The sequence below is a fragment of the Myripristis murdjan genome, chromosome 3 (genome assembly GCF_902150065.1).
Source record: "Myripristis murdjan chromosome 3, fMyrMur1.1, whole genome shotgun sequence".
In the NCBI taxonomy this organism is placed as follows: domain Eukaryota; kingdom Metazoa; phylum Chordata; class Actinopteri; order Holocentriformes; family Holocentridae; genus Myripristis; species Myripristis murdjan.
Genome location: NC_043982.1, coordinates 5,557,619 through 5,575,771, shown reverse-complemented (window position 1 = coordinate 5,575,771; position 18,153 = coordinate 5,557,619). Strand labels below are relative to the sequence as shown.

The 18,153-nt window shown below is 40.6% G+C and overlaps 2 protein-coding genes and 3 non-coding genes across 6 annotated transcripts; 1 reads left to right on the top strand and 4 right to left on the bottom strand.

Moving 5' to 3' along the window:
- Positions 1-2,530: 2,530 nt before the first annotated feature.
- pole3 (polymerase (DNA directed), epsilon 3 (p17 subunit)) lies at positions 2,531-7,711 on the top strand. Its single transcript, XM_030048426.1, has 4 exons — positions 2,531-2,983; positions 4,021-4,106; positions 5,020-5,138; positions 6,336-7,711. Exons 1-4 carry the CDS (start codon positions 2,918-2,920, stop codon positions 6,512-6,514), a joined length of 450 nt encoding a protein of 149 aa, XP_029904286.1. The 5' UTR covers positions 2,531-2,917; the 3' UTR covers positions 6,515-7,711.
- A 770-nt stretch (positions 7,712-8,481) lies between these two features.
- Positions 8,482-13,091, bottom strand: rpl12 (ribosomal protein L12). Of its 2 annotated transcripts, none has more exons than XM_030048565.1 (6): positions 12,930-13,091; positions 10,545-10,618; positions 10,080-10,178; positions 9,755-9,836; positions 9,304-9,390; positions 8,482-8,635 (listed from the first exon to the last, which is right to left on the bottom strand). In XM_030048565.1, the coding sequence occupies exons 1-6, from the start codon at positions 12,964-12,966 to the stop codon at positions 8,517-8,519; spliced, it is 498 nt and encodes a 165-aa protein (XP_029904425.1). In that variant the 5' UTR covers positions 12,967-13,091; the 3' UTR covers positions 8,482-8,516. The 2 variants fall into 2 exon arrangements, with proteins under 2 accessions (XP_029904425.1, XP_029904426.1); XM_030048566.1 differs by having other exon boundaries at positions 12,832-12,949.
- LOC115357320 (small nucleolar RNA SNORA65) lies at positions 8,835-8,961 on the bottom strand. The gene has a single exon (XR_003928096.1). It is a non-coding gene; the product is annotated as a small nucleolar RNA SNORA65 (small nucleolar RNA).
- On the bottom strand, positions 9,503-9,629 carry LOC115357321 (small nucleolar RNA SNORA65). The gene has a single exon (XR_003928097.1). It is a non-coding gene; the product is annotated as a small nucleolar RNA SNORA65 (small nucleolar RNA).
- LOC115357322 (small nucleolar RNA SNORA65) lies at positions 10,348-10,476 on the bottom strand. Its single transcript, XR_003928098.1, has one exon. It is a non-coding gene; the product is annotated as a small nucleolar RNA SNORA65 (small nucleolar RNA).
- Positions 13,092-18,153: the final 5,062 nt, after the last annotated feature.

The following is an 18,153-nucleotide window of genomic DNA, read 5'->3' as shown; positions in this document are numbered from 1 at the left end:
TGCAGTCACGGAGGGAGGGGTGTGTCCCACCCCTGATGAAGATGTAACTCATCGAAACGCGTTGGGTCTCCCTTCTGAATAAAGGAATTTACATTTTCACACTCAAGAGTGCCTCGGGATCTCCCTCCGTGACTGCAGCAAACTTTACAGCTTGACAGTCAGTTCTCTTTTATACCTTGCTTGTCGTTTTTTTCCCTTGAAGAGCACCTGAGTTCATCTATTCCACAGACTGAGCCCCTGCAGCATTCACCCCCACCCCCCCCCCCCCCCCCCCCCCCCCTTTTCTGCAATTAACAATAGGTATTTGTGAATTGGTAGAAGCATTTGAACATACTGTATACTTGTCAGTGTGTATGCAGTGAACTTATTTTTTTTAAAACTGCAACCTGTAAATTAAATTTGGTAAAGAAACAGAGCCTTCTGTTTTACTGATTCTTAATGCTCTCACTTTTCTTGGCAATGAAACATAAATACGTTAATTGTGGATATTATTACTTTAACTGCTATATTTTTGAGAAGAATTTGTCTTCTCATACAGGACACACTGCACGGGATGAAAATGTTGCATATTCAGCGTGCCTCCATTCAGATGAGACTCCTTTAAAGTGGGCGTTCATGCATTATACATGCTAACTTCTTAGAGGGTGGAGCCAAAAATAAATGAATGGAATAGAAAAATCCAGAATTCTTTTATACTGCACATGTACAGAAGCTAAACACAAGTCTTTGCATATGTCTTGTTACATATGACAGCTTGAAAACAATCAGGATTAATCAGGATTTTTGTGAAAGTAGTATTTTGGGGGGCATTTTTGCTTTACTGGACTTATTAATTAATAACCTTGCATCCAAAATAAGACATGAAGACTGGATTGGATTGGTCAACATCACATGCAGCAAGAGGATTTATTTGTTAAAACTCTGTTTGCTTTAACATGGTATTAGAGGTTCATGTAAACCTTGATCCTTCACTGATGGCCGATTGTAAGTCAGTCAGAGATACATAATGAAGCGGGTAAATATTTTAGCTGAATTAGATATCCATTATATCCATTAAGTGTTTCAAAAAGTGTCCTTCAGTCAAATAATTTAAAAATAATCTGGTTGAATTAAATTGTAATTTTGAATGTAAAGAGGGATCCTGTCTGAATATATGTGCCTACAACCTGACTGGAATTTTCCCAAAGATTGGATAAGTATTAGTTTATTTTATTTAGCTTTATTCTCCCTCCAGATTTATTTATTAAAATGCATGGAAAAACACATATTTGTTTATTTTTAAACGCCTCAGTGAATGATTTCTGATTTCAGAATATATGTTTTCTGTGGTTGATGATACCTTTAGGGTGAATATTACACTCACAATGACAAAATGTTCTTGACCGAAATGAAATGAAAATAAAATCAATTAGTCAATCAGTCTTTTTATAGACATTTTTTATTATTACTATTTTTCAATCCTTCCCAAACAGGGAATAATGTTGTCTTTTTCTTTTTCTGTTTTGTTTTTCTTTTTCTACCAACTGTTCAATGTGAGCGAAGAATCATCTTCTGAAAATATGATGTAAGGCAGGTAGGGTATATGGAGGCCCACTACAGGACGTCCCCACATCATGAGGACTTTAGTTCCACTTACAGGTGGAGGACACTACTGGACTTAGTCATCATAAACTGACATTTTCTGGATGATAAATAAATCCTTTGTATGAGCATATAATTTAATAATTGGCAATTAGAATTACTGGAAGTGCCAATAATGTTACTCAATAACTTCCTCCAATCTATAATCTTTCTGTACTGTTTTAGATCTATCCTCCATATTTGGAATGCCTATTGGCCTATTGGTAGCTATCTAACTATATATCATTCTTAATGACAAAACATAAAAAATGAGGAAACACTGAATGATGTGTCTCTTCATGAGTTACTGTCATGCTTCAAAAAATATGGCTTCTTACAAGAAATACTTTCATTATATCTTTGAATACATGAATGCTTAAGTCTGCTCTCCATCTATGCTGCCATAGATCCTACATTAAAAGGTTTGTGCTTGTTAGATTTTCTCTGTTGTTTTTCATATCCATGGTAATAACAGAGGTAAAGAGTGTCATGTTCGGCAGCAAAGCCAGTGCACATGAAGTGAATGTGGTCCATCTGAAAGACCAGAGGTGTTTTCTGGATTCAGGACAGAACACTCTTTATCACATTAAATGGCACTTGAACAGTTTCCCGTTGATCGTAGAGACTCATTATTCCCCTAGCCACATGTCACTTCCATCAGTACGGGCTTCCTCACAGAAAATTGGAGTATTCATAGGCTACGGGAAATTGAACCTTACGTGTGATACGTATTATGCATAAATAATCACAAATCAGTGTTTATTATTTTATTATTTTATTATTAGTATTCCAAGAGTATTGTTTTATGGCGTGAACGCTCAAAAGAACCACTCATAGATCCGTAGATTGTAAACATAAAAAAAAAATAGAATAAAATAAAAAACATAATACGTCACTGATTACGTCAGAGGTCGAAGTTGAAAGTTGCCAGAGGCGGAAACGAGGTTGGACGGTTCGCGGGAAACGTCCCAAAACAAATCTCTTTAGCAGCACACACAACTATAAGGCACTAACCAAGCGGTCTTCTCTAGATTATCGACTCCTCTAACCACGTAAGACCACGGCCGCGACGTGAAGTGCGAGAATGTACCGCGAATCGTCGGCGTTAGCTTAATTTTAGTGGGAAACTGAGGCAGTGACGTTAGCTACGTTAGCTAGCTGAGGCTAACGTAGCGACCGTTCGCTAAAGCAGTTAGCGCGAGCTCTTATCGTCTCCACGGCAGCCGGAGGAAGCCGTGATCCGTGACAGACAGCGGCTGGGACGGCACGGGCCTGCAGCGAGGGGCTTCACACAGACATGGCAGAGAGACCGGAGGACCTGAACCTGCCCAACGCGGTCATCACCCGGATCATCAAGGAGGCGGTGAGTGATTTTTTTTTTTTTTTTTTTTTTTTTTTTTAAACTGCAACCTGTAATTTAAATTTGGTAAAGAAACAGAGCCTGTTGTTTTACTGATTCTTAATGCTCCCACTTTTCTTGGCAATGAAACATAAATACGTTAATTATTGCTTTAACTGCTATATTTTTGAGAAGAATTTGCCTTCTCATACAGGACACACTGCAGGGGATGAAAATGTTGCATGTCACTTATTCTTGAGAATTTGGATAAGTCATGTCCCACTAAGAAAAATGCTATTTCTGCTGGAAATTTACAACATTTTAATGAATAAAAAGAATCAAGGACATAATCAGGGGGTCCTTTGCACATTTGTAAGGTTCTTTTATAGGTTTATTTTTAATTTGTATTAATTTAATGATTATATGTTGGCCCATGGCCTACAAAACCAGTTGTCCTCGGATAGGAGATCATTTCAACTTGATTAAAACAACAAAAAGTAATAATTTCATTCAATTATATCTTTACTACATGAAAGAGTACATCATAATATGTATTAAAAACTACAAACGATGGGTTTTGAACAATATTTACTATTATTTTGTGGTTGCTCAAAATGTGTCCCAGATATTCGTCACCACCGTCAGATATTTATTTAACAAATAATAATTAAAAAAAACTACAAGGTCAGTTACATTCCTGAGGAGCCCTTTTCAAACCTTCAGCTCTACTGCATGCTTCAAGACCGCTCAGGCTCCTGGAAGTTTGCTATTTTCTCTTAAATCTCTTCATATTGTGGGACGCTGCTACTGTCACAACCATAAATTGTCAACACCGTCACTTCTGTATAAAAAATATTAAATTAGATTATGGAATAAATGTATACTTTTTAAGAAGAGGTCTGATGCAGGTAGCAACAGGGCGAAAACAAGCTGGCTAATGTGAACAACTCATGGCTGGAGCACGCAGAGCGGTAGGGGTGCTGCTAACACCGTGTCAGCCCGTGTGTGTGTGTGACAGGCGAGCACGCGGCTAACCACTCCACACTGTGTGTCTCCTACAGCTACCTGACGGGGTCAATGTGTCCAAAGAGGCAAGGAGGGCCATATCCCAGGCTGCCAGTGTCTTTGTACTGTATGCAACATCTTGGTAAGAAAAAAGATGATTTTTTTTTTTTTTTAAAACAACCAAACATAGTTAATTGGCAGTCCGCTCTATAATAATGACTATACTGTTTTTTTTTTGTTTGTTTGTTTGTTTTGTTTTGTTTTTTTGTTGTTTTTTTTTTTGGTGGGGCCTTGCGGGAGCATGTCAGTACAGTGAGATGAGCTGTTTGTTCAAAACGACCCAACATGTATAGGAATGGACTGATCTGCTCATTTTCCATTGAACATACAAAAGCTCCTGGGGCTAGAACATATACTTATCACCCGATTCAATACTGTTATGACTTGCCTGCCGATTTTAATGTATCGCGATTTAGTATTGCCATTTAATGCGATTTTTGTATTTTGAATTATCCTGTACTTTGTGATTGTAAAGTTTCATGAGACTCCGATGGTCCAGCCACCATGAGTCATTTTATATATTAACGTCAAGTTTCACAGAATGGTTTCAGTACATTGAAAATGCTACTACAGGGGCTAACATCATCACACATGAATCAAATGTGGCTCATTGAATCCACAAGAGTCTCAGTTTGCACAAACACACCATTTTACAACAGGCCAAAACAACACATTTGGAGTGCATGCAAAATTCTGCATGGTTTTTGCCCCAAATTGCATGGGATGACCATAATGTCAGCATGTCTGCAAAGGAGAGACCTGTGGGTGCCCAGAGAGCCCATTTGAACAGTAATCCACAAACATGAAGGATTGAGTTCACAATGATGTCTTTTGCTTCCAAAGTGGTGGTGGAAAAGCTCAGACTATTCATCTTGAAAATGTTTGAATTTTAAGGTTTGATGAATGTTTGATGTTATGTTTTATTACAAAGAGCTGGTTGTAAGAAAAAACGTTTGCGACATTGTTTTTCTTCTGTCTGTTTTAACTTTTGATAGTGCAAACAACTTTGCCATGAAAGCCAAGCGGAAAACTCTGAACGCAGGAGACGTCTTGGCTGCAATGGAGGAGATGGAGTTTGAGCGATTCTTGGAGCCTCTAAGAGAAGCACTGGAGGGTGTGTATATGAGTGACCTACATCTTTTGGGTTTTGAGCAAATATGGAACAGAAAGGTGGTTGATGCATATAAACACACAGCTCAAAACCATTTTGGCTGTATGAGTCTGACATTTTGGTAATCTCATCATCAGTATTGCCAAGCTACTGTTATTGTGAACAGTAGTTTTCAGTAAGATAAACATGGATTACTGTACAAACTTGAAATGATGGTCATTCATTGGAATTCCACAAGAATCTCATTGTTTCAAAAATTGAGAACAAGTCAGCATCCTTTCAGTAATCCATTATTCTGGCTTTTATATAAGTATAGATGTCCTTTATCCAAGCTTAGACATCCTCCACAAACAGACAACCTCCACAAACAGACTTTCTAGATACATGTATAGAGTCTGTAGGCGAGGGACAAGATTTTGGTATTGGCAGAATACTGGTTTCCATTTCCATTTCTGCTATAGTCTGAGTAGATGCTGTCTGTAGTCTGAGAAGTTTTTTGAAGGTAAACAGTCCGTGGGGGAGTGAAAGAGGCTTTAGCAGAAATTTTGTCTGGACCTAAAACACCTACAAAAAGCATCAATGTCTGTGTGTCGAGAAAAGTTTGACTTGTGCAATAAAAGAAACGGATGGAAGTGGTTTCCGTCTTGTTTCCAGCCACACTGGAAAACCAAAAAAATTGGCCCTTGACCCCAGAGGCTAAAATGTGGTCAGACGTTGTAGCCAGCGGGTTCCGAGGCTGCTTGTCAAACCAAGTTAGAGAAATCTAGTAGTCCCAACATCATTCTGAATTGGACATTGTACTTGTGGGTGAAGTTGGGTTGTTAAATCTCTATACTAGTTGATCTTCATTTGTCCTCTGGCAACATTTCCCCACAGCCCTGCCTGACCTTGGATTTATGGCAGAAAAAAAATTCCACCACAATCTTTTACCCCCTTTGCCAACATTTAAACCAAATATTAAAGATTTTAACAACTCTTACAGGAGGCCGTATTGGCCTCAATATCACAAAAAAGACAAAGTGAAAATAAAAATCCCAAATCCATATGATCATAAGATCTAAATCAGATCTGGTACTGGAGTGATCATTTCAACAGGGGGCAACATACTACACTTTAAGACTGAGGAGGAAAAAAAATCTTGTTCCTATGTTTAGCAGTTGTACATTCACATTACTGATAGGTATTTTTATTTTCTAACAGTGTACAAGAAGGGTCAGAAGGGAAAGAAAGAAGTGTCGGAGCAGAAACGCAAAGATAAGGAGAAGAAGTTGGACACAGAGAACGATAAGAGCAGGGACGAGGAAGAAGAGGAAGAGGAGCGCATGGAGGAGGAGCCTGATGCAGAGAATGAAGCAGAGGAAGAGGAGGTGGAGAACTGAGAAGTGGCTGGTGGGGCGTCAAACGCTGGCTATAAAAGCTCTGATGACACGGTGAAAGATGAAATGCACTCATCTCCTCTGAGGTTATCACCGATTGAACATAACCTGTTTAAGCTGACACCTTTAAGCTGACACCTGTGTCACAGAGCCACCATGTATCAGTGCATCAGGTTTACTGTCTACCCATCGGGTTGAGAATAGAACACGTGCATGCACTGAAGTGCAGCAAACTGACTTCCAAAACAAATTTGGTGATGAACTCATGGGAGGTGAAGTTGCATTTTTGTAGTGTTGAGACTTGTGTTGCAGTAGTGCTGCCGTTCTTTCGACTGGTTCACTGAAGTCTGAAGATTCAGGCCATCAGCTGCCCTCACACACTTGTGTTAAAGCAAAGCACAATGAAAACTAAACCACTGATTAAATGTGCACTATGCACAATTATCAGGGTTGACTGAAGAGAGGACCCTTTAGACGCAACTGCCAAAATGAAAAAAAAAAAAAAAAAAAAGTGACACAAGCACATATTCTGAGTTGGAGGACCATATAGACCATCAAATTATGTCCTCATTCCACATTTTTGTCAGTCTAAAGGGTCTGCATCACAATCAACCCTGTTATTTTGCATACTACACCTTTAACTGGCCTCAAGAAGTCCCCATCTTGTCCTTTTTCTATCTTTATGATTTGATACATAGTTTTGTAATGTGCTAGGGATATTCCACATAACCTTTGATACAAGCACCATTTTGGTGAGCGACATGTGTCTGCCTCTGTAGAGTCTTTATAGAATAAATGTTAGGAACAGTTGGTTCCTGGTGCTAAAAGCAAAGTGTACTAAGCCTACACTTGCAGCAGGTAAAGTACAGTGTGATCATGAAAACTTAACCATCATTATGTTGTGCATAAGTCTGTACATTGACCACTTAACCAATACAATTTGTGGCAAATGAGTAATGGGAACAGGGACCTGTGTCCAGTGCGGGAAGGTTGCTGTCCGTTGTGCTGATTTAGAGGCATGATTAGTGGTTAACTGAAACTAGCATTTCTTTGCACTGTAGCACATGGACTACTAGTGAGACAAGATAAACAGCTACCAGTGTAGTCAGTGATGAGTTGATGACAGCGCCTAGCAACTAAAGTCAGTTCTCTTCAGCAGTCTGAACTGTAACTTTGAAGGGAACACTAAAAAAAAAAAAAGTGAAATCTGAGAAATGTGTGGGAAGAAAGGTTGTACTTGCTTGTGTCACTTATCAAACTCTGAAATAATTTAACATCCCTCAGAACTTGATAGATTGAAATTTGGAATTGAGACATGCAGTGATGACAATGTAAATCTTTAGACTTAAGTGCTTCATCCTCAGTGAAAATATGAGGCTTTGTTCTTTATCTGCCAAGCTGTTCAGGACAACTTCTGTACCATTTATACTTTTGTAGAATTGTATATGACTGGCCGAGTGTTACAATAAATATTTTGTATAAAATGAGCAAGCTTGCATGTGATTTAGAGCTTTAACACCTATTTGATGTAGGTTGACCAGGGCTAGGCTTTTACACCAGCTGGACAACACGTGCACCTGGTTTTCATAATGCGAGAGCACAACTTTGAAGGGAACACACTTTAAGAACACTTCCATCAAGCCTTATAGCTACTGAAACTCCAAATTGCTTGCAATTGTCATAATTGTATCACATTTCATGAACCTGCATTATGACCACTGTGGGGATTTTTACTTTTTTTTAACTCCTGTGAATTATGTATGAAAGTTATTTCAGTTACATTCAGTCAGTTACTACAGTTATTAGTAAAGCTATCTTGAAATTGATTAAAATCTTTCATTACATTTGATTGTCTTTAGACATTAAAATAGATTAGGGCTAACACTGTACCACTGACACATTGCTAGTGTATACTATACTGCAATATTGTAGTAGACCTTGTCATGTTAAAAAAAAATCCAAACAATCCATTTTGTACACAAATTTTATTTTGTTTATCCTCCATTTACTCGGATGGGCACTCAACCTTGCCGCTGTTGATGTCATCAATGACGTCGTGAGGAGGACGACCATCGATGGTGCAGCCAACAGACTGGGCGGTACCCAGGATTTCCTTGATGGTTCCTGAGGGGGGGAAGGGGAATTTTAGCATGCTACCAAACTCTTGCTCATTGTCAGACGTGTCTACCACTCCTTACCTTCATGTCAACTTTAAAATGTCCTGCATCAATGAAATCCTTTAGACATGGCCAGTTCTATTTTTTGAGATGACAATAGAATCTAGCCTGAAGACTTAAGTCGTAACATTTCTACATGAAGTCTATGGTGTTCCAGACCTTTCGGCACAGAGTTGTCCATTAGTTTGGGCAGCCCTGTTTCCTAAAGCTGGGTCTATCTCTGCCTCCACTGGACTACACTCAGTCACTCGGACAGACAGGTACAGTGGCGGGAGGCTGAACAGTACATGCTAGTGCTCAAAAGGTAGATAAGTAATGCTACAATTTAAATGCTACACTACACTGCATATTAAGAGAATCTAGTCTGCAGAACATGTGACTTTGCTTGACAACGAGTTTCACAGCTGTAAAACTAAAACACACTGGGCCTGAAGAATTCATTCTGGCATTGAAGAAAATTCAGTGTTCTAGGTTCTCATTCCACCCACACATCCTTACCACAATCACTGCAGTCCAAGGTACCCCAAAGTGCACTGTTAGGTAACTCCTGTTACACCACTACTAATTTCCCCATGAGGCAAGCAAAATTCAAGTCTAAATTCTTACGGCTGTTACCTGAAAGCTCCCTGGCGATGGAGCGAGGTCTCATGACACGGGCAATGCTCACAATCTCATCGAAGGCGACACTTCCACTGTGTTTGACTGAAAAGAAAAACAGGAATGTACTGTGTTCAGAGAGATTTGATTTGAGATTTCAAAGAAGTTTTACAGAGGTGGACTGCATTAAAAACTGGGATGTAGTATAAATGTCATGACGTGTTCCAGACCTTTCGGCACAGAGTTGCCCATTAGTTTAGGCAACCCTGTTTCCTAAAGCTGGGTCTATCTCAGCCTCCACTGGATTATACTCAGTCACTTTGACAAACAGGCATAGTGGCGGGAGGCTGGTACAAATCAGACATGGAAGCCATGTTGCAACTAGTTTGACTAACTGCTAGACTGACTGTTGTTTCATAGGTCTCTAATGTTACTGAAACCTAAGGAAAGTGTGCCAGCTGTGACTTACTGTTCTTGACCTTCTTCCTGTCACGAGGGGGCTCCTTCAGGGCCTTGATGATCAGAGCAGATGCAGAGGGAACCACCTCAATCTAACAGGGAAGACAAAGCACTGCCATTAGAACAATCAACAATGTGCATACAGTCATCCCACTCCTGACTCATTCCACAGTGCAACACAAAGCCAGTATTTCTGATTCAGGCTCATGCTGAACCACAAATGCTGGGTGTGTGATTCACTGCAGGATGACAGGGAAAAGAGCAATATTAAACCAGGGAGGTTGATGCAGCAGCCTTTCTATCAAGGCTTCACAGTGGAAACAAGTGCAACGTACCGCTGCCTGTCTGTTCTGGATGGTCAGCTTCACAGTGATCCTCAGGCCCTTCCAGTCACCGGTGGCCTTGGCAATGTCGTCACCAACTTTCTTGGGAGACTGATGACAGAAACAAGTTTACAGCTTAAGAGGCTCCATATTCCTTTAGGATGGGACAGGCAGTTGTGTCATGGATGATGTGGAGTATGCAGGTGATTTCAGTCATTTCTTTCAACTCAACAGCTATACAATAGGAGTAACTCAAGAACATTAACATATGACACCTTTAGTGTGTACCAAACCTTTCGGCACAGAGTTGTCCATTAGTTTGGGCAGCCCTGTTTCCTAAAGCTGGGTCTATCTTAGCCTCCACTGGACTATATTCAAGTCACTCTTGATAGACAGGTATAGTGGCGGGAGGCTGGCTGATTCAGACATTCAATTCAACAGGAAAGAGATTTAATAAGAAACTTAATATAAACTCACCAGACCCAAAGGTCCGATTTTGGGGGCCAGGGCTGAGGTGGCTCCAACCTCTCCGCCTGTACACCTCATGTACACTGCAAAAAAAAGAGCAAATCCTTTGAGCACAACCTGCTGGAGTCAATTGTCAGGCTGGTGACACCATATTCACAAATGGCAGTGGTGACTACAGAATGCACAACTTGCCGTTTGGTGGGGACACAAGGTTGGTCCCAATTATATGTTCATGTGATGACTTCAGATTCATTCTTAACCACACTGACAGATCTGTGTCACCCAAATCATATCAAGCCACTTTTTATTTACTTAGGACCTAACTTCTGGGGAATTAATGCTTCCAAAATCGTATGTGACAAATTCTGCTTCAAAACATGGTAGAAACTTCATTCAAAAGAGGGCTGGGTCATATACAGATGTTATTTGCGATTCTGGATACAGTGTGTGGCATTTTTTTTGATTTTACAAACTGCATATAGCAAAATGCCATTTTGACTTTCTCAGACTGTTGCAGCCATTCCTAGTATTTTCCTCTACTTGCTTGGTCATATCCACATTACTAATGAATTTAAATAAGACCTACAGCATGAAAATACCTGAAAAAAGCAGCCAGTGTTTCCTCTACTCATAACACTCAGAAAATGGGGGGGAAAAAACAAACAAACAAAAAAAAAAAAAAAACAGAAGTCTGGTGATTATATTCCAACTAAAAAAAATTTTAGGACTAGACCCTAAACTCAAATCACAGCTTGGGCCAAAACAGGTGGCACAAATGTAAAATTGCCAAATGCATCACAGCTTTACAAAAATGACAAACAGCTACAGTCAAACCTACAATACCGTCACAATATTCCTAGAGGTATCAAAATTCAGTTCATGTCATAACAGTACGCTGTCAAGTTGCAGCTCAAATGGATGTCTGATGTGCTGGCTGCTAAGTAAACTGACCTCAACTAATTGGAGGTGAGTCTAGGAAGATTAATTAAGTAACATGAGATTCAGTCAGGTGAGGACTCACTTCTGCTGTAATTTAACCAGTTTAGTGCCCCTCCATTAATATTCATGGGAGGTAAAGCTAAAAAAAAAAAAAAGCTATTGTCGTGTGCATACTGAGTCTTCTGTGCACCTAGTGCTCAATTTTTTGAGCAGTTTTGCTTCAACGCTATAATACCCACTGACATTTTTTGTATTTGGCTTAACTGGCTTTTATGATGTATATTTTACTACATAAATGGATTTTATTCTATAGGTTTCTCAACTTATCTCTCTCAAATACCAGCAAGAATGTAAAGCACTTGTCTTACACTATTAACACCTGGACCAAAATGATCCGAATGTGTCCATGTTTAACAGTCCATTTGAGTACAATCCTATTGTGACCTACAGAAACTGGGTCTGTTGCTTTAATTCTCAAAAGAATATAAGCATAAGTACAATTATGAAATATATATATTTAAAAAAGCATTAGGAACTTGTAAAAACGTATGAGCATTAATCCTACTTTGTATTATGTAGAAATACAAACTTTAATCCTACAAACATTACAATAAACAAATTCAGCATGTGTAAAAATTCTATACACACCAGGATATTTGACTATCAAATTACAGTCCTACAAGTATAAATTACTGCAGTTTTATATAATAACTTCTATGAGACTAATTTTGGTTTTAAATCCCTACGAAGGTTAACAAATCACAGGTTGGCGACCTCACATTATTAATCTAAATCTTACAATTCAGGGGCTTTTGGATTATAAACACATTGTCTCACCTGGGTTTCCATTTAAATTACACTCAAATCTCACTTAACTCCCTTAATTTAAAGAATAATCAACTTCTGTGTTCACTGCACCGTTTAACGTTAGGCACTGCCTAATAAAACATAACTCGCCAATATTAAATAATGAGCTTAACGCCAACCATCGATTTGACGGGTTGGACAGCCATATAGAGCTCTAAAATAATCTAAATGGACTCTAACACCAACTCTATAGACATGCTAATGTTAAACTGGACGTCTGAGGGCTGAATTTAAGAGCTTGTGTATTTTCTTGACATTTGCCGAGCTAACGTTAGTATACTACTGAAGGTAAGCTAATGCACCCGAACAGCTAGGCTAGGCGGCGTTACCTCGCCCACCGAAACCACGTGGCGGAGGCAGAAGACACTTCGTTACATTGTCAGGACCCGAAGAAAACAATTATCACCTGATCAAATTATCAGGTCCAGAAAAAAAATGTATTAAAACACCTAAAAGGCTTTATTCAAGACTTATAGTGCCCCTTCTTTACCATTTTCTCTGCCTCGGTGAGGAGGCCCGGATGAGACCGACACAGAGCGCCTCCATCTTGGCTCAAACAGAGCTTGTAACCGGACACTGCAAACATACCAATTTTAATCTCGTTGGGGTCGAATTTGGGAGCCATGTTGCTGCTGTAGAGGTTGAGCTCAGTTCAGCTGGGTTGGTGAGGGTGTCGGATGAACCCGATTCGGGACGACCGATTACTGTTGCACCTTCACCGCTAAAGGGGAAGAAAAGACCGACTAACGCGGGGCGGAGGAATTTATACCTCCACCAAGTAACGCGAGAGTTTCTCCTCTCGTGGCTTTAGAGTCTGATGTCGGAGGGGGGGGACGCGGATGTGGTTGCCGGTCGGAGGGAGAGTGGAAGGAGCTATCGGATTTGCAAAAGTTTGAAGTGTTTATTTAATTGAAATCGTCACAACAGCATTTTGTTTTCTCTGATCTGACTGTTAGGGCTAGAGTAGTTTAAGGGGAGGATATTGTGTGAAAGTATCGGCCGATGACCTGTATAGGTCCGGTATACGGTATATTTGCACATATTCTTTACCATGGCGGGGAATCAGGATGCGGATAGTTAGTTAGTTAGTTAGTTAGTTAGTTAGATAGTTAGATACTTTATTCATCCCGAAGGAAATTCACAGTTTCCAGCAGTATCCACAGAGTACAAGATTAAGTAAATCAAAAATAAAGAATAAGTAAATCAAAAATAAAGAATAAAGATGACCCTCGAGATCTAAAGATCTAAGTACCAGTGTGCAAAAAAACAATGTGCAAAAAACCAATAAAACCAGTGTGCATCGATGTATACAATGTATTTACAGTATAAACATGATAAATAAATAAATAACGCCCAGATGATAAATAGATGATAAAAAGCCAATAAAACCAGTGTGCATCGATGTATACAATGTGCATAGATGTGGGCAATGTCCAAATTCACAGTATAAACAGATGATAAATAAATAGCAGCAATCTATACTCTATAAAAAAAATAGAATATGAACAGAGTTCTTTCCTCCGGGTGGAGTTAAAAAGCCGCATGGCGTGGGGGAGGAATGATTTCCTCAGTCTGTCGGTGGAGCAGGACAGTGACAGCAGCCTGTCACTGAAGCTGCTCCTCTGCCTGGTGGTGGCTCTGTGCAGTGGATGCAGTGGATTGTCCATGATTGACAGGAGCCTGCTCAGTGCCCGTTGCTCTGCCACGGATGTCAGGCTCTCAAGTTGTGTGCCCACAACAGAGCCCGCTTTCCTCACCAGTTTGTCCAGTCGTGAGGTGTCCCTCTTCTTGATACTGCCTCCCCAGCACACCACCGCATAGAAGAGGGCGCTCGCCACAACAGACTGGTAGAACATCAGCAGCAGTTTTTTGCAGATGTTGAAGGACGCCAGCCTCCTGAGGACGTACAGTCGGCTCTGTCCTTTCTTGCACAGAGCCTCAGTGTTGGCTGTCCAGTCCAGTCTATCATCTAGCTGCACTCCCATGTATTTATAGGTCCGCACCATTTCCACACAGGCACCGTTGATGCTTATGGGCTCCGGGTGAGGCCTGGTCCTCCTGAAGTCCACCACCATTTCTTTTGTCTTGGAGGTGTTCAGGTGGAGGTGGTTGGAACCACACCATGCTACGAAGTCCTGGATGAGTTTCCTGTACTCCTCCTCCTGTCCACCGTTGATACATCCCACGATGGCCGTGTCGTCCGCGAACCTCTGCACGTGGCAGGACTCCGAGTTGTACTGGAAGTCCGACGTGTACAGGGTGAACAGGACTGGAGAGAGTACAGTCCCCTGCGGCGCTCCTGTGCTGCTGATCAGTGTCTGACCTGCAGTCCCCCAGTCGCACATACTGAGGTCTGCCTGTCAGATAGTTCATGATCCATGCCGTCAGGTGTGAGCCTACTCCCATATCAGTCAGTTTGTGACCGAGCAGCTGGGGCTGGATGGTATTGAAGGCGCTGGAGAAATCCAGAAATGTAATTCTCACAGCACCACTGCCCCTGTCCAGGTGAGAGAGGGATCGGTGTAGCATGTAGACAATGGCGTCCTCCACTCCCACCTTCTCCTGGTACGCAAACTGCAGAGGATCGAGGGCATGGCTCACCTGCGGTCTCAGATGGTGTAGCAGCAGCCACTCCATGGTCTTCATCACATGTGACGTCAGGGCGACCGGCCTGAAGTCGTTCAGCTCTACAGGACGTGGCTTCTTTGGGACTGGAGTATGGATGATTTGGATGAAGATGAGGACAACTGGCAGTTCAGGAAAATGCATAAAGCTAAGCGGTTGAGAGGAAGTAAAGAGAGTGAGGAGAAATGGAATGTTGTTGTGAGATTTGAAGATGTAGGAGTGAAAAATATGGATCCAATAAAGTTGACGAAAATAATTAAGAATCAGGTTGGAGAAGTTAACTATGCCAGAATTTTGAATGATGGCAATCTACTAATTGGGTGTATCTCTGAAGAGCAGGTTGGAAAAGCTGAAAAGTTGCAGGCAATTGGGAGAGCAAAGGTAGTGAAGGTTGTGCGAGTTGGTGGGCAAGGAAGCAAAGGGGTGATCTATGGGATTCCACTGTCAATGGAAATGAGGGATCTAGTAAGGAATTTAAAAGAAAAGTGTGATGCAGTTCAGAGTGCAAAACGGCTGACCAGGGGAGTTGAGAGAAAGGAAACTGAATCAGTTTTAATTCAGTTCAGTACAAAAGAGATGCCTACAGAACTATACTTTGGGTATATGAGATACAGTGTGAAAGAGTTTGCTCAAAAACCAATGAGGTGTTTCAAATGCCAGAAGTTTGGTCATGTAGCTAAAATGTGCAAAGGGGAGAAAAGGTGTGCAAAATGTGGTGGAGCTCATGATTATGGAGAGTGTGGAGAGGGAACAAGACCTAAATGTTGTAATTGTGGAGGGGCACATAGCGCAGCTTACTGGGGATGTGAAGCAATGAAAAGGGAGACTGAGATTCAAAATGTGAAAATGAAGGACAGAATTTCCTATGCAGAAGCAGTTAAAAGAGTGGAACAAACAAGGAACAATGGAAGAAATGCCAGAGGGGAAGTAGCCACAGGGAAGGTGGTGATACAGAGACAAGAAACGATTAAAGAGGAGAAAAAGAAGTGGGAGGAAAAGAGGGATCTAGTTATCTTCATTGCAGGTGTGAGTAATGCAACAGCTGAGGTTAAGTCAAAAACTGAAAGGATTCAAATTATAACAAAGGCAGCAATTCAACATATGGGGATGGCAGGTTTAAAATGGGAAGAGATACGAGATGATCTTAATGCATCAGCAAGCCAGGAAGGAAATAATGTAGGATGATCATACTGATTATGCTACTTCTACAATGGAATGCTCGGAGTTTGTTAGCAAATGGACAAGATTTTAAACAGTTTATAGATAGTGATCTTTTAAAGGCTTACAGTGCAGCAACAAAAAATGGCACAGACATGGGGTCAACATTTTTGGAAAGCTCTTGACCTCTACTATCATGCCCGATGGCAAACCAATAGGGGGCGCCACTGACTAGTGTCAAAACATGGAAAAAACATGATTTCACTATCCTTAAGAAAAAAAAAAATAAAATCTGACCAAACAGGCGTTCTTCCCACACCCAAAAACTATAATAAAGATTGAAAAATTAGTGATCACAACATCACATAATAGACATAACATATTAGAACTACAAAATCTATGGCGCAGGACACCTCTGTGTGTTGCAACTCCGCGCAGATTGTAGTTCTGGTACGCCTCTTCCGGGTTAGGGGAAAAGTTTTAAGTAAGGTTATAGTTTTTCAACACCAAAACTATAACCTTAACATGTAGCCTATGTTTATATCACGAATAAAGATGTGTTATGAAAAATAAAAATATATATATAAATCGTTAGTGCTATTTTGACGTGTTTCCGCGGTTTTTCCACCCGCTCTGTTTCGCTGACTGAAAGGGTTGTGTTCAATGGCGTAACATATCAGCATATTATCAACTTTCATGCACTTTATTACACTTTATTGACTTTATTGATGAAAGTAAAATCAGACACGTCGCTGATAAACACTAGGATTATGGGTAATGTAGTGCTTCTCCGTGATATGACATCGCAAATAAAACGTGTTTTCTTAAAATAAAGTTGATATTATACGGGACTTGTGGACTCGGCTGAAGCACATGCCATCGTTACACATCCTCATAGCTCGTGGTAAGTCTGCCTTGGATGGTTACAACATTATGGCTAATAATCAGACCTTTTTCCGGAATATCGATTAAATTTGCACTTCCGGGATCTATGAACTACCACCCACAGCGTGACGTCACGGAATCTCGCCGACTTCCAGTGAACACCGTTTGCGTGGTGATCACACGGAATTAAAACCATAGAAATCGATTAAAACAGGTTACATGCGAGGAGCACGCAATGCGTTATTAGGAGGTCATGCTCATTTCATGGATTTCTGTGAGAGCAGGTTAACCCCACGCCTCCCTCCCAGATTTCCACGGTGACAGTCAGTGAGGACAATACTTCCGAGCGGAAGCTACATCAGCGACAGTGGTAGCAGCGTCCATAGCAACAGCCATAGCAACGATAGAAACCTGAAAGAATCTTCGTAATAACTAACAAAGTAAACATTATATACACTAACTGAACGAAGATTTTGGAAATAAAATGCACATTTCCCGCTAGAAATGTTATCAAAACGCATTTGAATGCATAAGCTCTCTTAAAATATTGCATTTTCCACTGAGAATAAAAGGAATGTCCGCCATTTTTCTTAAGGCTCTCGCTTCGGGGCTCGCGCAGGCGCGCTGATCGCTCGTGCTGCTGGAAATTCGTAGGAATATGCACGAAAATTTGTGCATTATTTTTCGTACGATATCATACAAACCGTTTCATGAAAATACGTTGTATGGTGTGGAGATTTTAATGCCCATAATACACTGTGGGGAGGGGAAAAAACAGACAACAATGGACAGGTAATTGAAGAGGTAATGTGTGATAGGAACTTAGTTTGTTTGAATAATGGTAGAGGGACTAGGATTGATATCAGAACTGGTAAAGAATCAGTGCTAGACCTCACATTTTTATCTAGTAGATTGGCTCTAAAGTGTGAATGGGAGGTGTATGGAGGAAGCACTATTGGAAGTGATCACTACCCAATAATATGTAAACTGGATGTTGACGTGAGGTTGAGCACAGAATATAGTCATGGAAGGTGGATTTTCAAAAAAGCAGATTGGGAGAAGTTTATGAAAATAAGTGATTTGTATATTAGCTCAGTTCAGGAAACGGATGATGTTGAAAGAAATGAAATTGAGTTGCGACAGA